This window comes from Ostrinia nubilalis, chromosome 2 (genome assembly GCF_963855985.1).
Source record: "Ostrinia nubilalis chromosome 2, ilOstNubi1.1, whole genome shotgun sequence".
In the NCBI taxonomy this organism is placed as follows: domain Eukaryota; kingdom Metazoa; phylum Arthropoda; class Insecta; order Lepidoptera; family Crambidae; genus Ostrinia; species Ostrinia nubilalis.
The window spans coordinates 4123391-4137033 of NC_087089.1; the positions used below are offsets into that span (position 1 = coordinate 4123391).

General features: G+C 36.5%; 1 protein-coding gene across 1 annotated transcript in view; it reads right to left on the reverse strand.

Moving 5' to 3' along the window:
• Nucleotides 1–1263: 1263 nt before the first annotated feature.
• Nucleotides 1264–13643, reverse strand: part of LOC135080192 (rab GTPase-activating protein 1-like) — a 38466-nt gene continuing 26086 nt past the window's right edge. The window contains exons 15-25 of the mRNA XM_063974877.1: nucleotides 13120–13308; nucleotides 12605–12730; nucleotides 12151–12261; nucleotides 11398–11528; nucleotides 10611–10732; nucleotides 10422–10525; nucleotides 8652–8762; nucleotides 8283–8349; nucleotides 8020–8153; nucleotides 7240–7333; nucleotides 1264–6056 (exon numbers count right to left, since the gene is read on the reverse strand). Of these exons, the coding sequence (XP_063830947.1) occupies nucleotides 5749–6056; nucleotides 7240–7333; nucleotides 8020–8153; nucleotides 8283–8349; nucleotides 8652–8762; nucleotides 10422–10525; nucleotides 10611–10732; nucleotides 11398–11528; nucleotides 12151–12261; nucleotides 12605–12730; nucleotides 13120–13308 (1497 nt within the window). The 3' untranslated portion in view covers nucleotides 1264–5748. The remainder of the gene's footprint in view (nucleotides 6057–7239; nucleotides 7334–8019; nucleotides 8154–8282; nucleotides 8350–8651; nucleotides 8763–10421; nucleotides 10526–10610; nucleotides 10733–11397; nucleotides 11529–12150; nucleotides 12262–12604; nucleotides 12731–13119; nucleotides 13309–13643) is intronic.

Sequence of the window (13643 nt, forward strand, 5' to 3'; positions counted from 1 at the left end):
ATAATTTCCAGGTATTTATTTAAGTTAGCAAGGTGAACAAAAATCGCTCTACAGAACCGTTCACCCGTTGTAGGTCTCGTCTCTACATGCTGTGTTTTGCACGGTCGTGTCCGATGTTATCGCAGTAAACGCGAGTTTAACCAACACTAGCGGTTATCTGCCATAATTACAAGGCTATAGCTGATATGGATCTCAAGATCACTTCCTCTATCACGGTTTCCATCAGTTTATACGTGGAAAATTTAACGCCTCCTTCGAGACGAACGAAACTGGTTGTGAAGCCTGTGGTAAAGCTTAGAAGCCATCGGCAAATCGTTATCAACCGTTAATCTTTCATCTTTGCGCTTCGTTTGTTAACGGAAGGACTGTCCCTATTTAAAAGATAAGGTGATGCTTTTTGTTCTTCTCGAAACTAGGACATTCTCAAATGTATTTGAAAAGCATTTTTCAAGGATTTATAAAAATCTTTTACGTGCTATATTCAATCACGTTTGCATTAACATAAACGGGCTCTTCGTGGATTGCTCATTCTCGAGACGTTCCAATCACACCCTGTAGAATCCAATTTATAGGTATTATTGTTTGCGTTAACTGCACCACGTGAGGTGACATGTTTGTACCCTTCTCTCTCTCTGCGGGAGACTTCCTTACCGTCCGTCTGCAAAAAGACAAGCTTTCAAAACAGATACCGGTAACTGGTTTATGTATTGCTGTACAAATTCCCAGTATAGCAGCGCCAAATGACGATGTAGCTTTTTGATTAAAAGTATCTGATGCCACATGGAATATAAGTACAATTAAGACTACACCTGCATACAAAACCATTGATTTCAATAAAAAGTATGCAGGTAAACGACCAATTTAGTATTAATTCAGCGCACAGGCGAATGATTACCGCATCTCACGTAGACGAGTCTAAAAATATTGCCACTGTTTTGTCGAACGTGCGTCATTCGCTGCGCCTGCGTCGACCGTCAGCCGACGCGCTGGCTGTCAGATTAGTGTCTAAGTATTGTGTTTATTTACTAAGACTAAAGTCATAATGAAGACCTTTTTCATTCACACATTTCACTAAAAAAGACCTCTTTTTCTCACGAATAATTTAGAAGATACTAAATACTGAATTTCTATCTTATAGAGCGGATTTACATTTCTTTGAAACTTCAACTTGTAACTTCGAATTCATTTTGTTTTAATTAATAATCTAGCTAGAAGTTGTGTTACTAAATGTACCTAGGTATCTTGTTGAAATTAAACAAAATATTACCATTGTAAAATGTTTATTGTAAATGACAGACTAAAACAACACTTCTTAGCGAATAAACTCATTCTTACGTTGCTTTCGGCTAAATATCCTGGCATTATTTATAAAGCTATTAATATAGTTACTATAAACAACAATATCCCTATAACATTGCTAAGCTTTAAAATTATTGTTACTTACATTTCAATAGTTCCCTATGGCGCCACAAAACGAATACTTAAAATCGTAATAGAGAAATCGCATTCCCTTAGAAGACTGTGGCATAAGAATGGTTTTCTAGACTTGTGGTATCTTATATTTATATCATCTGCGACATTTATCATAAAAGACGGAACAGATAGATATTATAAATGAAAACTCCAATAAATATGTTTAAAGTATAGTATTTAATATCTTAATTAGGTAATTTAGAGATCATACAGGACTCAAATAAAAAGAAATACAAGGAAATTATAGTCCACTCGTGTATCACAAACAACATAAAATATGACAGACTAATGCTTTTATTCATACAATATTTGCAACGATATTAATTCGTTAGAGGCAGTACAGTCTTGCCGTTTATAGAATAATGCAGCATGATATGAAGCATGCCGAGCGAGACGCCTCGTCATTTGTGTTGGAAGATGTATTGAAGGTTTAATGACTACAATACCACCATAATACCTCTAAAACTCTACAACAGATAATAATGGCACTAATACTGCACTTATATCTGTTTTACCATCACTTATCTGGCTCCTACTCCGTAAAAGGATAAAAACACACTCTCTTAGCCTGGCATTCTAAAAGCTTTCATAAGATGGAGAGGTCTTTTATCAAATAGTGGTATAAATATTTTACTAAATATTTAGTCATTTTAGCTGGTTATCTCTTAAATCAACACAAACTGTTCGTTACAAAACATCAAAGCTGTATTGAAGATATAATGCGCACAGACACTTCAATAACATGTGGATATGTATTCGATAGCATAAACATTTTTATTGTCAATAAAATCAATTTTAGAATAAGAGAGCCTAAGACTACAATTTAAATTATGATTAATTAAAAGATAGTTTCATAAGAATAGCTACAGGTACAGTGATGATTATAACTTAGAAGATTATAAATGAATGACACAATGACATACGTTCAAAATAATATGGCATCTAGCCAATACAATAAAGCCGAGATTCTACGTTTATTAAAATAAATATCAATAATATCTGATTTATAAGTTCTGAAAATAAACCTGTTTTCAAGGGCTTGAATTTCAATTAAATGTATTTTATTTTTGTGAAATTCAACCACTGTCGAGAAAAAAAGGGTTTATGTTATTAACAGAAATTATAAATCTTATAATAATTAGGTAATACTTTAATATGCATGTATTAAGATGAGTACATTCGAAACAGCATTATAGGTAACTACTACAGTTAAATTTACAAGGAATCTACCTGCTTTTGATATATACAATTTTAGTTTTTTTTTTTTCAGCATTGGAATGTATGTATGTATACAAATATGATTTAATTGAAAATAGTGGACCGCATACATTCGTCGTGACTGTAACTGATGATTTAAATATTTCTATCACGAGTCAACATCAGTAAAAGCATATTTTTCACATGGCAATACTTTACGTGGAGGTTAGATACAACGCCTAGCTCTTGTGAGCTAAAAAGCTAGCAATACTATGTTACACAAATCTAGTTAGGTGCATTTGTAGGTTGATTCCGTGTAGCATCTATCGCTACGTACCTACACATCAAAATAAGCTCTTGTGCCGCTTGTTTTGTGGAGGTAGACATACACTTACAAGCGAAGTGAGTGTGTGTGGACCTAGACAAGACAAGAGTTTAGATACATTCGATTGCGATAGACATTTAATTAAATATGACCGATTTCGGGATATTTTACAATAACTATTATCTCTTTTAGATGATACAAAGAGTATGATTGTACTTTGTATCATGAAAAAGGCGGGGCATCGCTTTCAAAATAAAGAACTGTCAAACGTCCATAGACAATTTGGAACAATTATTTTATCACCCAGCAATAAAACATTGTGAAAAAACTAGTTTATAATTTTTTCGGTTCGACAGTCATTTATTTTCAGCCATGTCCCTTAGCATTTTTTCGAAAACAGTTCGACATTAGCTACATAATTATAGTAAACATCTCAAAACCTGACCCAATGTTCCAATGGATAGCAGAAGTTATTTCCCTACGTTAGGCCTGTTCGAAATATATACAAAAATGTTTCTTGTTCGCTACATGTGAGAGGAAGTAAATAGATATAATGATTGAAGATTACACGTCATGTGACATAATAATGTGACTTAAAGTAATGTAGTATGTATACCCTAAAACTATTACTACATTTAAATATCATTCGAATTGTAATTAAACACAAATAATTTGAATTTAACATAACACAACACAAAAATGCACATATATTTTTTCATAGTACATTGAATAGTTTATAATTTTTTCATAATAGTTATTAATATTCATATGATATTATAAATTTAATATTTTAAGAATTATAAGGTCAATATTCTTGTTATTTTTAATGAGGAATTTTTTATTCATATATTTTTAGTAACTTTTCATTTCAATTATAAATACTGCATTTAAAATTTAAATTAGTAGCAACACCGAAGAACAGTTTTTATGACTGGTAATACAACTGTCCTATTTGTATCAACGCTTGGTTTTTTTATTCTACATTGGAGTTGCTTGTTGAGAATACGTTTGTTTATTAAAAATGTAATGCGTTGCGATTTTAATCATAAACCTCCTTAAGTGAAAATATACAGAATCATATAAACTCTTTAGATTAGGTCCCAGATTTTCACAATCATATTTTTAACGCCTTCACCTTCGAAAACAATTTTAACGTGGTTAAGGATTGCGCAGCCTTAAAATAAGAGAAATCTACTCGATTACTCATAATTGCGTTTGTTTCCGATCCATTAATTTTGAAAATTATATAAAATAATCAATAAAGGCCGTTACTAAATAGATACGAAGGTTGTCCATAAAATAAGGTAATGCTGTAATAATACGACTTCCCATGAACGGTCAACCCACGTACTTCTAGTTACTAAACGGATAAGAGAAAACTATATAAAATAATATTCATAAATGTGTAAATAAAATTTAAAAATACTGTGAAATAAATATATCTAAATTAATCAAGCATCACATCTCAGTCTGTTTCAACACAAAGGCACTCACTCTGTGGTACAGTCGACGACACATAGACATATTTTTGTTGAAAAATCGCACTTATTACAGTGCTACAGTTTACTTCGATGTGGCATCGCCTCTACATTCATACAATTCGCCACATTTCATCACACATCATAGTGAACAAACACACTTTATCATTCGTTTAGTAAGACGATTATCACACTGCACCGCGGTCCGCGTGGCTACATAAAAAAAATCCCGCGCGCAGACGAGTTTTCAGTGTGTTGTGCCGCGCGTGTTTTCTATACAAACTGAGGTACTTGCATGTACAATGATTAATTCTGTCGTCCCGCGTACCGCGGCGGAGCGCGGTGCAATGTGATAATCGTCTAATGTAATACTTCTACAAACTTGATAAATTATAAAATAATTTAATCAACTATTTTGCAACATGATCGTGATGATGAAACGGGTGATCAACATCCAGTGCACTTGCATGTTTGGTGACTTTCCTCACTACACACAGTTATAATAATTATGTAGGAATTATGTTGAAGACGTTTTATAATGATGTCATGTTTATAGAAGAATATCATGGAAATAGAGCAGTCGTTATATTAAAATTCCTCATATAGAATTTTAACAAAATGAAAAAAAGACAATTTAATAATTAAATCCCTAATTCTTTTATGTAGATTTCTTTGATAGAACAGCGTGGTCAATGTTCCAATAAATGTATATTTTTTTCACAATAAATATTAGTCATATGAACATCAGAATATACCTACCAATTGTAATTCAAATTAAAATCAGTTATATGATTGGGACAAGTATAGAAATATTTTTCTGAACAGTCTCTCACTGAGCAGGCTCATTATAGATCCCATGAACTAAAGTGAGATCAAAAGCCATTGCTCATTGAATATAATTTTTATATTTCCAATAATATGTGATAATATTTGAACTTTTTATCCAATAACATCTTTTTGCAAATATTTATCTGTTCGTTATAAAATATGATGACTAGTGTTGTTTTCACTTTTGGACATAAATATCATAAGATGTCAGCGGAAAATACTGTTCGACTATAAATGCAGATTACTTTTTATCATACCGACAAATTACAGACAAAGTAAAAATTCTCACAATACACACCAAAATAATATCAATAAAATTTAAAAATAATTTGCGAACACGAAAATAATTCTTAAGGTTTAGTCTGTCTCGTTCACATTCTACGTTACAGAAAGAGTGGGCATACGACTTGAAAATGGATATAGACTAACCGATTGAGTATCGTGGGGTCAACCCATCGAGAGGTTTTTGACGACGGTGGCGTCATGGCTCCGCCGGTTCAGTTCCTTCGCCTCTTTGGTGACGTTTGAGTCTACGAGCATTGAATGCCGTTTGGCGTTGAGGTCTTTCTTCCTGCGGACGACGTCTGGGCTGTATGGCTCGGACACACGTCTGTCTAGACTGGGCTGGCTGGTACTTTGAGAGCTATGAGAATTGGAGAAGGATCCTTGTCTGTGCAACGAGCTCGTTTCTTGATTCATATTTGGCAGGTACGTTTGGAATGATGGCCGATTTTGTGCCGCTTCCATGATAGAACCTTGAAAGAAAGTTTCATGTAAATATAAGAACTATTTTCTAACACATTTTCACATTCTGTCTCAGAAACCTTACACCAAGTGAAAAAAATGTCGTAATTGGTATTGAGTCCCTAAACCATTCAGTCTATGATTAATAAAAAAGAAATTAGTATTCTTGCAGAACTATCAAACTACAAAGTACTAGAAATATTACATTAATGTTACAATGATACGAAAGGAAAGGGTTAATCTACCAGGCATTAATAAACGAACAATGCGAAGTTAAAAGTAGCGTTTATCTAAATAACAAACAATAACGATGCGTTAACGGTTGACAAGCGGACTGTTAGTTAACATCGACATTAGCATTGCCACAGCAACATTAAAACAGCAAGTTAATTCAATCACCTCGACTGCTCTGGTATAGGACATCGCGTTAATGACCTACAATGGGGTAAAGAAACATTTATGAACTGATTATAATATTTGATTGTCAATTGTAAAATAAATGGCAGGCTTTTGGATGTTCAAAGGTTCAAAATGAAGTGGGAATCATTTTCTCATTGCTCTTTTAAAGGCTAGATTGATTTGGGGACTTAAAATAATTTTAAAAGACAAAATTTATCTCAATGATAATACAAAAAAATACAAAGAACTGATTTCGATTTCATGACCATGCTGTAGTGGTGATTATGTTAGACAAGATGAAAATTAAAACGTGAATGTTACAGGCATTAGAAAAAGTTATCGCTGAATTCTCTATTTAACAACCCTGAAGGTATAAAAACAAATTGACAGGGCAACCTTGAAACTAGTGGGTGTGAAACATCGACTTGCAGGGCAAGCGTTTGATTTTAATTATGTAAGCTTTCATCTGGGGGGATTTATAAGTTTAGTCAGGGGAGCTATATCTATAGTTAAAGAGTGAAACGTTTTAATCAAAATTTGTTTGTTCAACAATTAGGCGATTACCTATCACTTTATCACACTGCACCGCACTCCGCTGCGGTCCGCGTGGCGACATATTATAACGAATCCCGCGCGCAAACGCGTTGTCAGTGTGTTGTGCCGCACGTGTTTTCTATACAAACTGAAGTACTTGCATATAATGATTAAATCTGTCGTCCCGCGTACCGCGGCGGAGCGCGGTGCAGTGTGATAATCGCCTTAGTGTGAGTTTTGTGTTGTTCCAAGTGTTCTTACCTAGAGTGCGCACGAGCCATGGCGCTACGGACTGCTTTTGATTCATCAAAGCTTGCAGCTCGTTAAGGGCTGCGTTCAGCTGGTGGCTCAATTCCTGTGAAAAACAATAATGTAGATGAAATCCATGTATTTCATAACTATGCGAATGTGTAGAGGGCAAGTGATGTGACAAAATTATAAGTTTTATCAGCGAGTCGTTGAAAGACGAAAGTCAAAAAAATTTGGTCGCGAAACGGTGTAACAATCAAAATCGTAAAAAGTTTGAGTCTAAGAAATAGTCAGTGTGTCGAGAAGCGCGATACAATGATTAAGTTTTGTGATTATTCTGCCATTTGAATGACAAATCGATATCAATCTTCTATCGAGTAATGTATCGATTAGAACTAAAGTACGGCCAACGAGAAGCGATACCAAATGTAAACAAACCCAATGTCATGGTCATTTGGAATAGCAGGGGTTTGACTTTGACATATTTTGGCGGGAGAACGAGACATTATAGTTCCAAAATACTGGACTGTCCTGTCGATGACATTGACAGCGGGGCGCCACCGTCAATACCGGATCGCTGGTTCAGATTTTTGCCATGTTGGAAACCATATAGTTGAACGATGGTAGCGCCCCCCTGTCATTGAGTTTGGTGGGACAGTTCAGCGTGGGTCATCTATACGACATTTACGACAAATACAAAAGATGTGAAGAGACAGAATAGATTGTCAGTTCGACAGTCGAATCGACCTTTTGTATGGCAGTTGGCCGTACCGTAGCAATAATGTTACCCACTTGATTGCTACATTGCGCTTGCACATGCGCCAGCTTGACCTGCGCCAACTCCAGCTCGAGATCCCTCACGCGCTGCCTGAGTCTAGCCTCTGCGTCGCTTGAACCTTCCTTATCTTCAGCTTTCTCTTCAGATTCTGTGCAAAAATCAACTCTATTAATATCGTCGTTCGATATAAAATTGGCTGTCATTTTGAGCTGTGTAAGGGAAATTGGATTTTGAATATTATGAATAAGAATTAAAATCGTGTGAAGAGAGCACTCACCGTCTTTATTATCCTTATCCTTCTGTGCAAATTTGACGCTACAATTTACACAATCCTTTACGTAGTCCTGTAACAGTTTACACGGCAAAATATAGTCATAACAATGCTTATTAGAGTGAAGATTATTTCAGTGAAAAGTGACTCAAAAGCAAAGCATTGGTCTTATTACTTTATACACCAACTAGATATTATACTTGTACAAAGTACTAAGGCTTTTGAATAAGCACTGCTTAAGCCACTAATCGTAGCATAAGTATCACTATATTTTCGAAACAATAGTAGAATTGTACATTTTACGAAACATAGTGTAAAGCTTGCGTTATAATTTTGAACCATATGCCGATTGCAATAAGTATGCCAGTAGCTCACCTGGACCTGATGCAGCTGTTTGTCTAAACGGGCACATATCTCGCGGTAGTCGTGAGCAACGGCCGCGTAGTGTGCTGTGTCTTTTTTGGCTTCCACCAACGAGCCACGAGCCTGGGGAACAAATGATTTAATGTATTAGTATATATATTTTTTTATTTTTTTATTTAACAACTTAAAGAAAGTTACATTGAGACAATTACATTTAGATAGCTTTAAAAACCACTAGGGTTTGATGTAAAGCTAACGAGTTTGCAGTGGGTACATTCACAATTTCACATACAATTACATAAATACAGCATAAAAACATTTTAATATTGTTACAATAGCTTTAGGAAATAGTCCTTCAGCTTATATTTAATATTTTTGACAGTGATTTCTTTCACAAATTCGGGTGGCATGCTATTTATAATCCGGGGCAGTAGGTACTTATTCGACTGTGCGTGCGCCGTACGCGTTGTTGGCGCGCGGCTGCCACAGCCGGTTTTTAGATATCGCTCGAGTGCATACAGGGTGGTCGACCCGAGTTTTAAAAGACTCATTAAAAAAGTGCTCTTTTAATAAGGTGCATTGTATTTGTGTATGGATCGGTAATATCTTACAGTATTTAAAGAGGCCAGAGACGTTGTCTTGGAATTTAATTTTAATTTTGTTGGGCACTATGGTTTTAAGTATTTTAAGTTGTAAGTTAAAAATCTGGTCAAGATATGATTTGTAACTTCGCCCGTAACTACTAAGTCCGTATTGAATATATGACTCGGCAAGCGCGTTGTACAGCATTAACTTAACCTTGAATGGAATGCGATTATTCAGAATGGTGATGTTTGCTAAAAATTGCCTAAGCTTAGTACAGACACGTTCAATGTGGGTACTCCAGTAGAATTTATGGTTGATAACTAGACCAAGATATGTTTGGTTATCGACCTTGTCTATTTGTGGGCAGCTGCAAATAGTTGTGTTTGTGCTCATAGTATGTAGGCAATTATGATTATGAGCCACCAATTCTATGGTCGGTGTACTATGTCTTATGTAAGGAGATTTGATTATAAGAAGCTTTGTTTTATTTGCATTAAGGACAAGTCCAGCGTCATGACACCATCGAATTAAAGCATCAAGGTCCATTTGCAAGAGTTTACCGGCTATTTGTGGGTCTTTATTAGCTATTACTAGGCAAGTGTCGTCAGCAAACTGGTAGCACGTGCTGTTTATAATACAGCCGCTCATGTCGTTGACGTAAGACAAGAAATGCAGGGGCCCTAGCACAGAACCCTGGGCCGTGCCCTCCGTCACCGGCAAGGGCGTACTGTAGTTGTTATCCAGCTTCACAGAAAAGGATCGGTTCCTTAAGTATGCTTGACACCATTTTAGCAATGGGCCACGAACTCCGCACCTGTCCAATTTGTCCACTAGCTGGTCGTGCTTGAGCGTGTCAAAAGCACGTGAGAAGTCAATAAATAAGGCCAGTACTTGTCTTTGCTCATTTAGGTGACTATTTACTTCGTCAGTAAATATGATAGGATAGTTTAATGATGTAGCCACATACAAATATTCTACATGTGTTTGGTGTGTTATTTTCCCCGTTAACCCCTCGAGGTTGGTTAAATATGCTTGTGCGAATAATACGAGTGGGTTCACCACAATAGTCGAGCGGCGGCGGGGTTCGAACCCGCGTTCCTCAGATCTCGATTCGGACAGATCGAAACCTTTCACCGTTCGGCTATTGCCGCTTTTAGTATTCTACCACAGACAATATAGACTTAAGATTATTTTTACCTCATTCAACTGGGTTTCCAACCCCTCTTTGTCCTGCTGTAGCTGTGTGTTTATCATTTTGAGCCTCTCTAATTCCACATTAATCTTTTCCTTCTCGGTTGTCTCTGTAATAAATAATTTAACACTTAAATAGATTCCTTAATTGAAATATGTTTAAGAATTTCTAAAAAAGAAAAGTATAAACCGTACCCTTGACAAATTTTTCGTATTCTTGCTGATATTTAGCAAGTCGTTTCACTTTAATGCTGCACGCAAGTTTTATGATCTGTCGCGATGATTCTTCTGCGCGACACTTCTTTGGTAGTGTCACTCTGTGGAAAAGAAAATTATTGAGTAAATTTCTAGGATTATTTATTTATTTAAAACTTATATGCACATAGAACGGAACATAAGGCGGACTTAAAGCCTTTTTGCCTTAATGCGGATTATCATATTTTGCGTCCACCAGTTGACGCCAGTAGCGATTGACAGGACTAAGGCGCCAACTCACTAAGCAAATATGACGCTAAATACATGTATAGGGTCACCTCCAAAAGACAGACGAAATTTTAATAGGGCATCTAATTATATTAGAAAAATTGGACCCTAGCATTAAAAACCTAAAAAATAGGCTAGTTTCTGTTTTTACTTTTCCTAACAAACTAAATGTAATATTTTTATTTTTAAACTCTCTCTGTCATTTTCACATTATTTACATAAGCTGCTGGACGTGACGTCCTTGTACACGGATGCACTGTCTGGCACGATCGATGCCATGCCTCCGGACCGCACTGAGCACTTCGGGTTCACTCGACATAACATCAAAAAATCTCGAAAACTAGCATTCTAAAAATATGGTTGTACTGTCTAAAACGAATTAATTTAAGACGTTTTATTTGTCCCTTAAATATCGTCTGTCTTTTGGAGGTGACCTTATATTTTGTAACAAAAATTCAAAAGCGACGGCAACATAGATGTAAAGAGTATAGTAAGTTACCTAAAATATTTGAGAACACCCTCAAAGTCGTGTGTCAACAAGTCCTTGCGCGAGCGTGACAGAAGAGCCAACGCCACTTGGAACAGCGTGTCTATTCCTTGCAGCAAGAACACATCCAGGATGTGATATACCTGAAAAATAGAAATAAATTGATTTGATTGTCTTGACGAACTTAAGCTTTAGCGTTTGCAGTGCTGTTGAACTAAACGGTCATAATTGCAGTAGTTTATTTATGATCAGTATTAATAAACATTATCCAACGCAATACGTCTATAGCTAGACCACATAGAAAACATTACTAGGCCGTGTGGTTCCGACCACACCACAAAAATGTATATCTATAAAAGTGAATTGACTTACTCACTCATTCATCACGAAATCTCAGAAACTACATGTGCTATGAGTCTTAAATTTTGCATGGGGGTTCCTTTTAGAACGTAGGTGCTCATTAAGACGGGATTTTACGAAACTCCACCCCAAAGGGGGTGAAACGGGATCCACGCTTACGAAGTACCAGGCGGCCACTAGTATCATATAATATTTATCATTAATTCTATTTGTATTATTAATTTATTTGGACATGATGTGTATTTCTTTCTTATTAATACTGCAATTGTTTATGATTAATAAGAAAATATATTGAAAATTTGACATGTAATGAACATTATGAATAAATTTCTTATTCTTATTCTTATGTACAAAATGTCCCTAATCCTAAAGCCTTTTTCAAAAGTGATTATTTTAATTACTTACCAAAGGCAAAGGGAATCTCGCTGTGAACACCGTGAGGAACCATTGCGACGCAAACATGTGCGGTTCAACGCCTAGCTCTTGGAAGTGAGCGCGTAGATCGGGCAGTTGTTCCTGGTAAATAATAAAATAAAAAAGTTAATGGATGTGCCAAGAAAAATTACAAATTGATAGGGATATTCCAGCAAACTTTAGTAGTTCTTTTCTTTAGTAGCTTTAGACCACATTGGGTTATTTATTATATTTAAAAAGTGGTGATAACCATCTAAACTATTTATCAGAGCAGGTCATTTCTTTCTTCGAGTACAAGGAAAGATGTACCAGTAGATGACGTTACCATCTAATGTTACTTAAAAATTATAACTTTTTTGCTCGACTTGGTGGGGGCACTGCCGTGCCCCCAGATAAAAAATGTACCTTTTGGTATGTATTTGAAATTTAAAGAAGAAGTATTTACCTCCATAAGTCTATCAAGCTGGTGTAGCCTCATATAAAGGGCTTCGAAGCCGTCCTTGTACAGTTCACGGAGTCCGTAACCGTACATGAGACGTACTAGTAAGCAGAAAGCTTGCTCTTCAGGCATCTGTAACAGGAATTAATAACGTTGAATAGATTCATATAACATTATCTTCTTGCGAACTTGAAAATACTTTCATGTAACCATTTGCTATTGGGATCGAATCCAAGTAGGACCACTTGCGTCTGTGTGACTAAATGCGAAAGGGAAGAAGTAGGAGCAGTAGTAAGTAACAAGACATGATGTAGTAAAGTCCAGTCGCCGAGCAGATAGAATTTCGTCCAATGATCCCAAGCTACCCATCCTTATCGCTCGCGCGTAATTAATTATATTGATGTGCGGCCGCCCGTTACACAGTCGCGACAGCTATCTATCTGCTCGGCGACCGGTCTTTAGTTAAAGTAGTGTTAAGTTTTATTATTCTTTTTTCTCTCGTTTCCTACTCAGGTACTCACGTGTAGCAGCAGCGTGGCAGCCAAAAAGCTGAGGCCCTGGCAGTAGCCGACCTCGTGGTCGTGCACGGCGTAGGCGCGCGCCATACGAAGCAGCGAGTCCTGGCCCAGCCCGCCGGCCTCGCGGAAGAAGTCGTGCGCAGGGAACGTGCGAGCGATGTCCCGCTGGATCACCGCTTCGAAGGGGCAGTCCTGGAAAAAGATAACGTTCTAAGATCGTTGCGACACGTCACCGTTGTAAAACCTCTAGTTCCCGCCACTGGCGAATGAGAAAACTTATGCGACAATGCTTATGCGACGATGGCGTCAACCTTTTTTTCTTCTTCTGCCTCCATGCGCCACCATTTGATTCTATCTTGAACGTCTTGGTCATGGAGCCCCAATACTTTCATGTCCCTTTGGACATTTGTCAACCAGGTGGTTTGCAGCGATGGAAACTGCATTTTTTATTCACGCTATCATCTGGTATTTTCTTTACGTAACCATAGTCATAGTTACAGCATAGTCTAGACTCGAGCCTCTAGTTA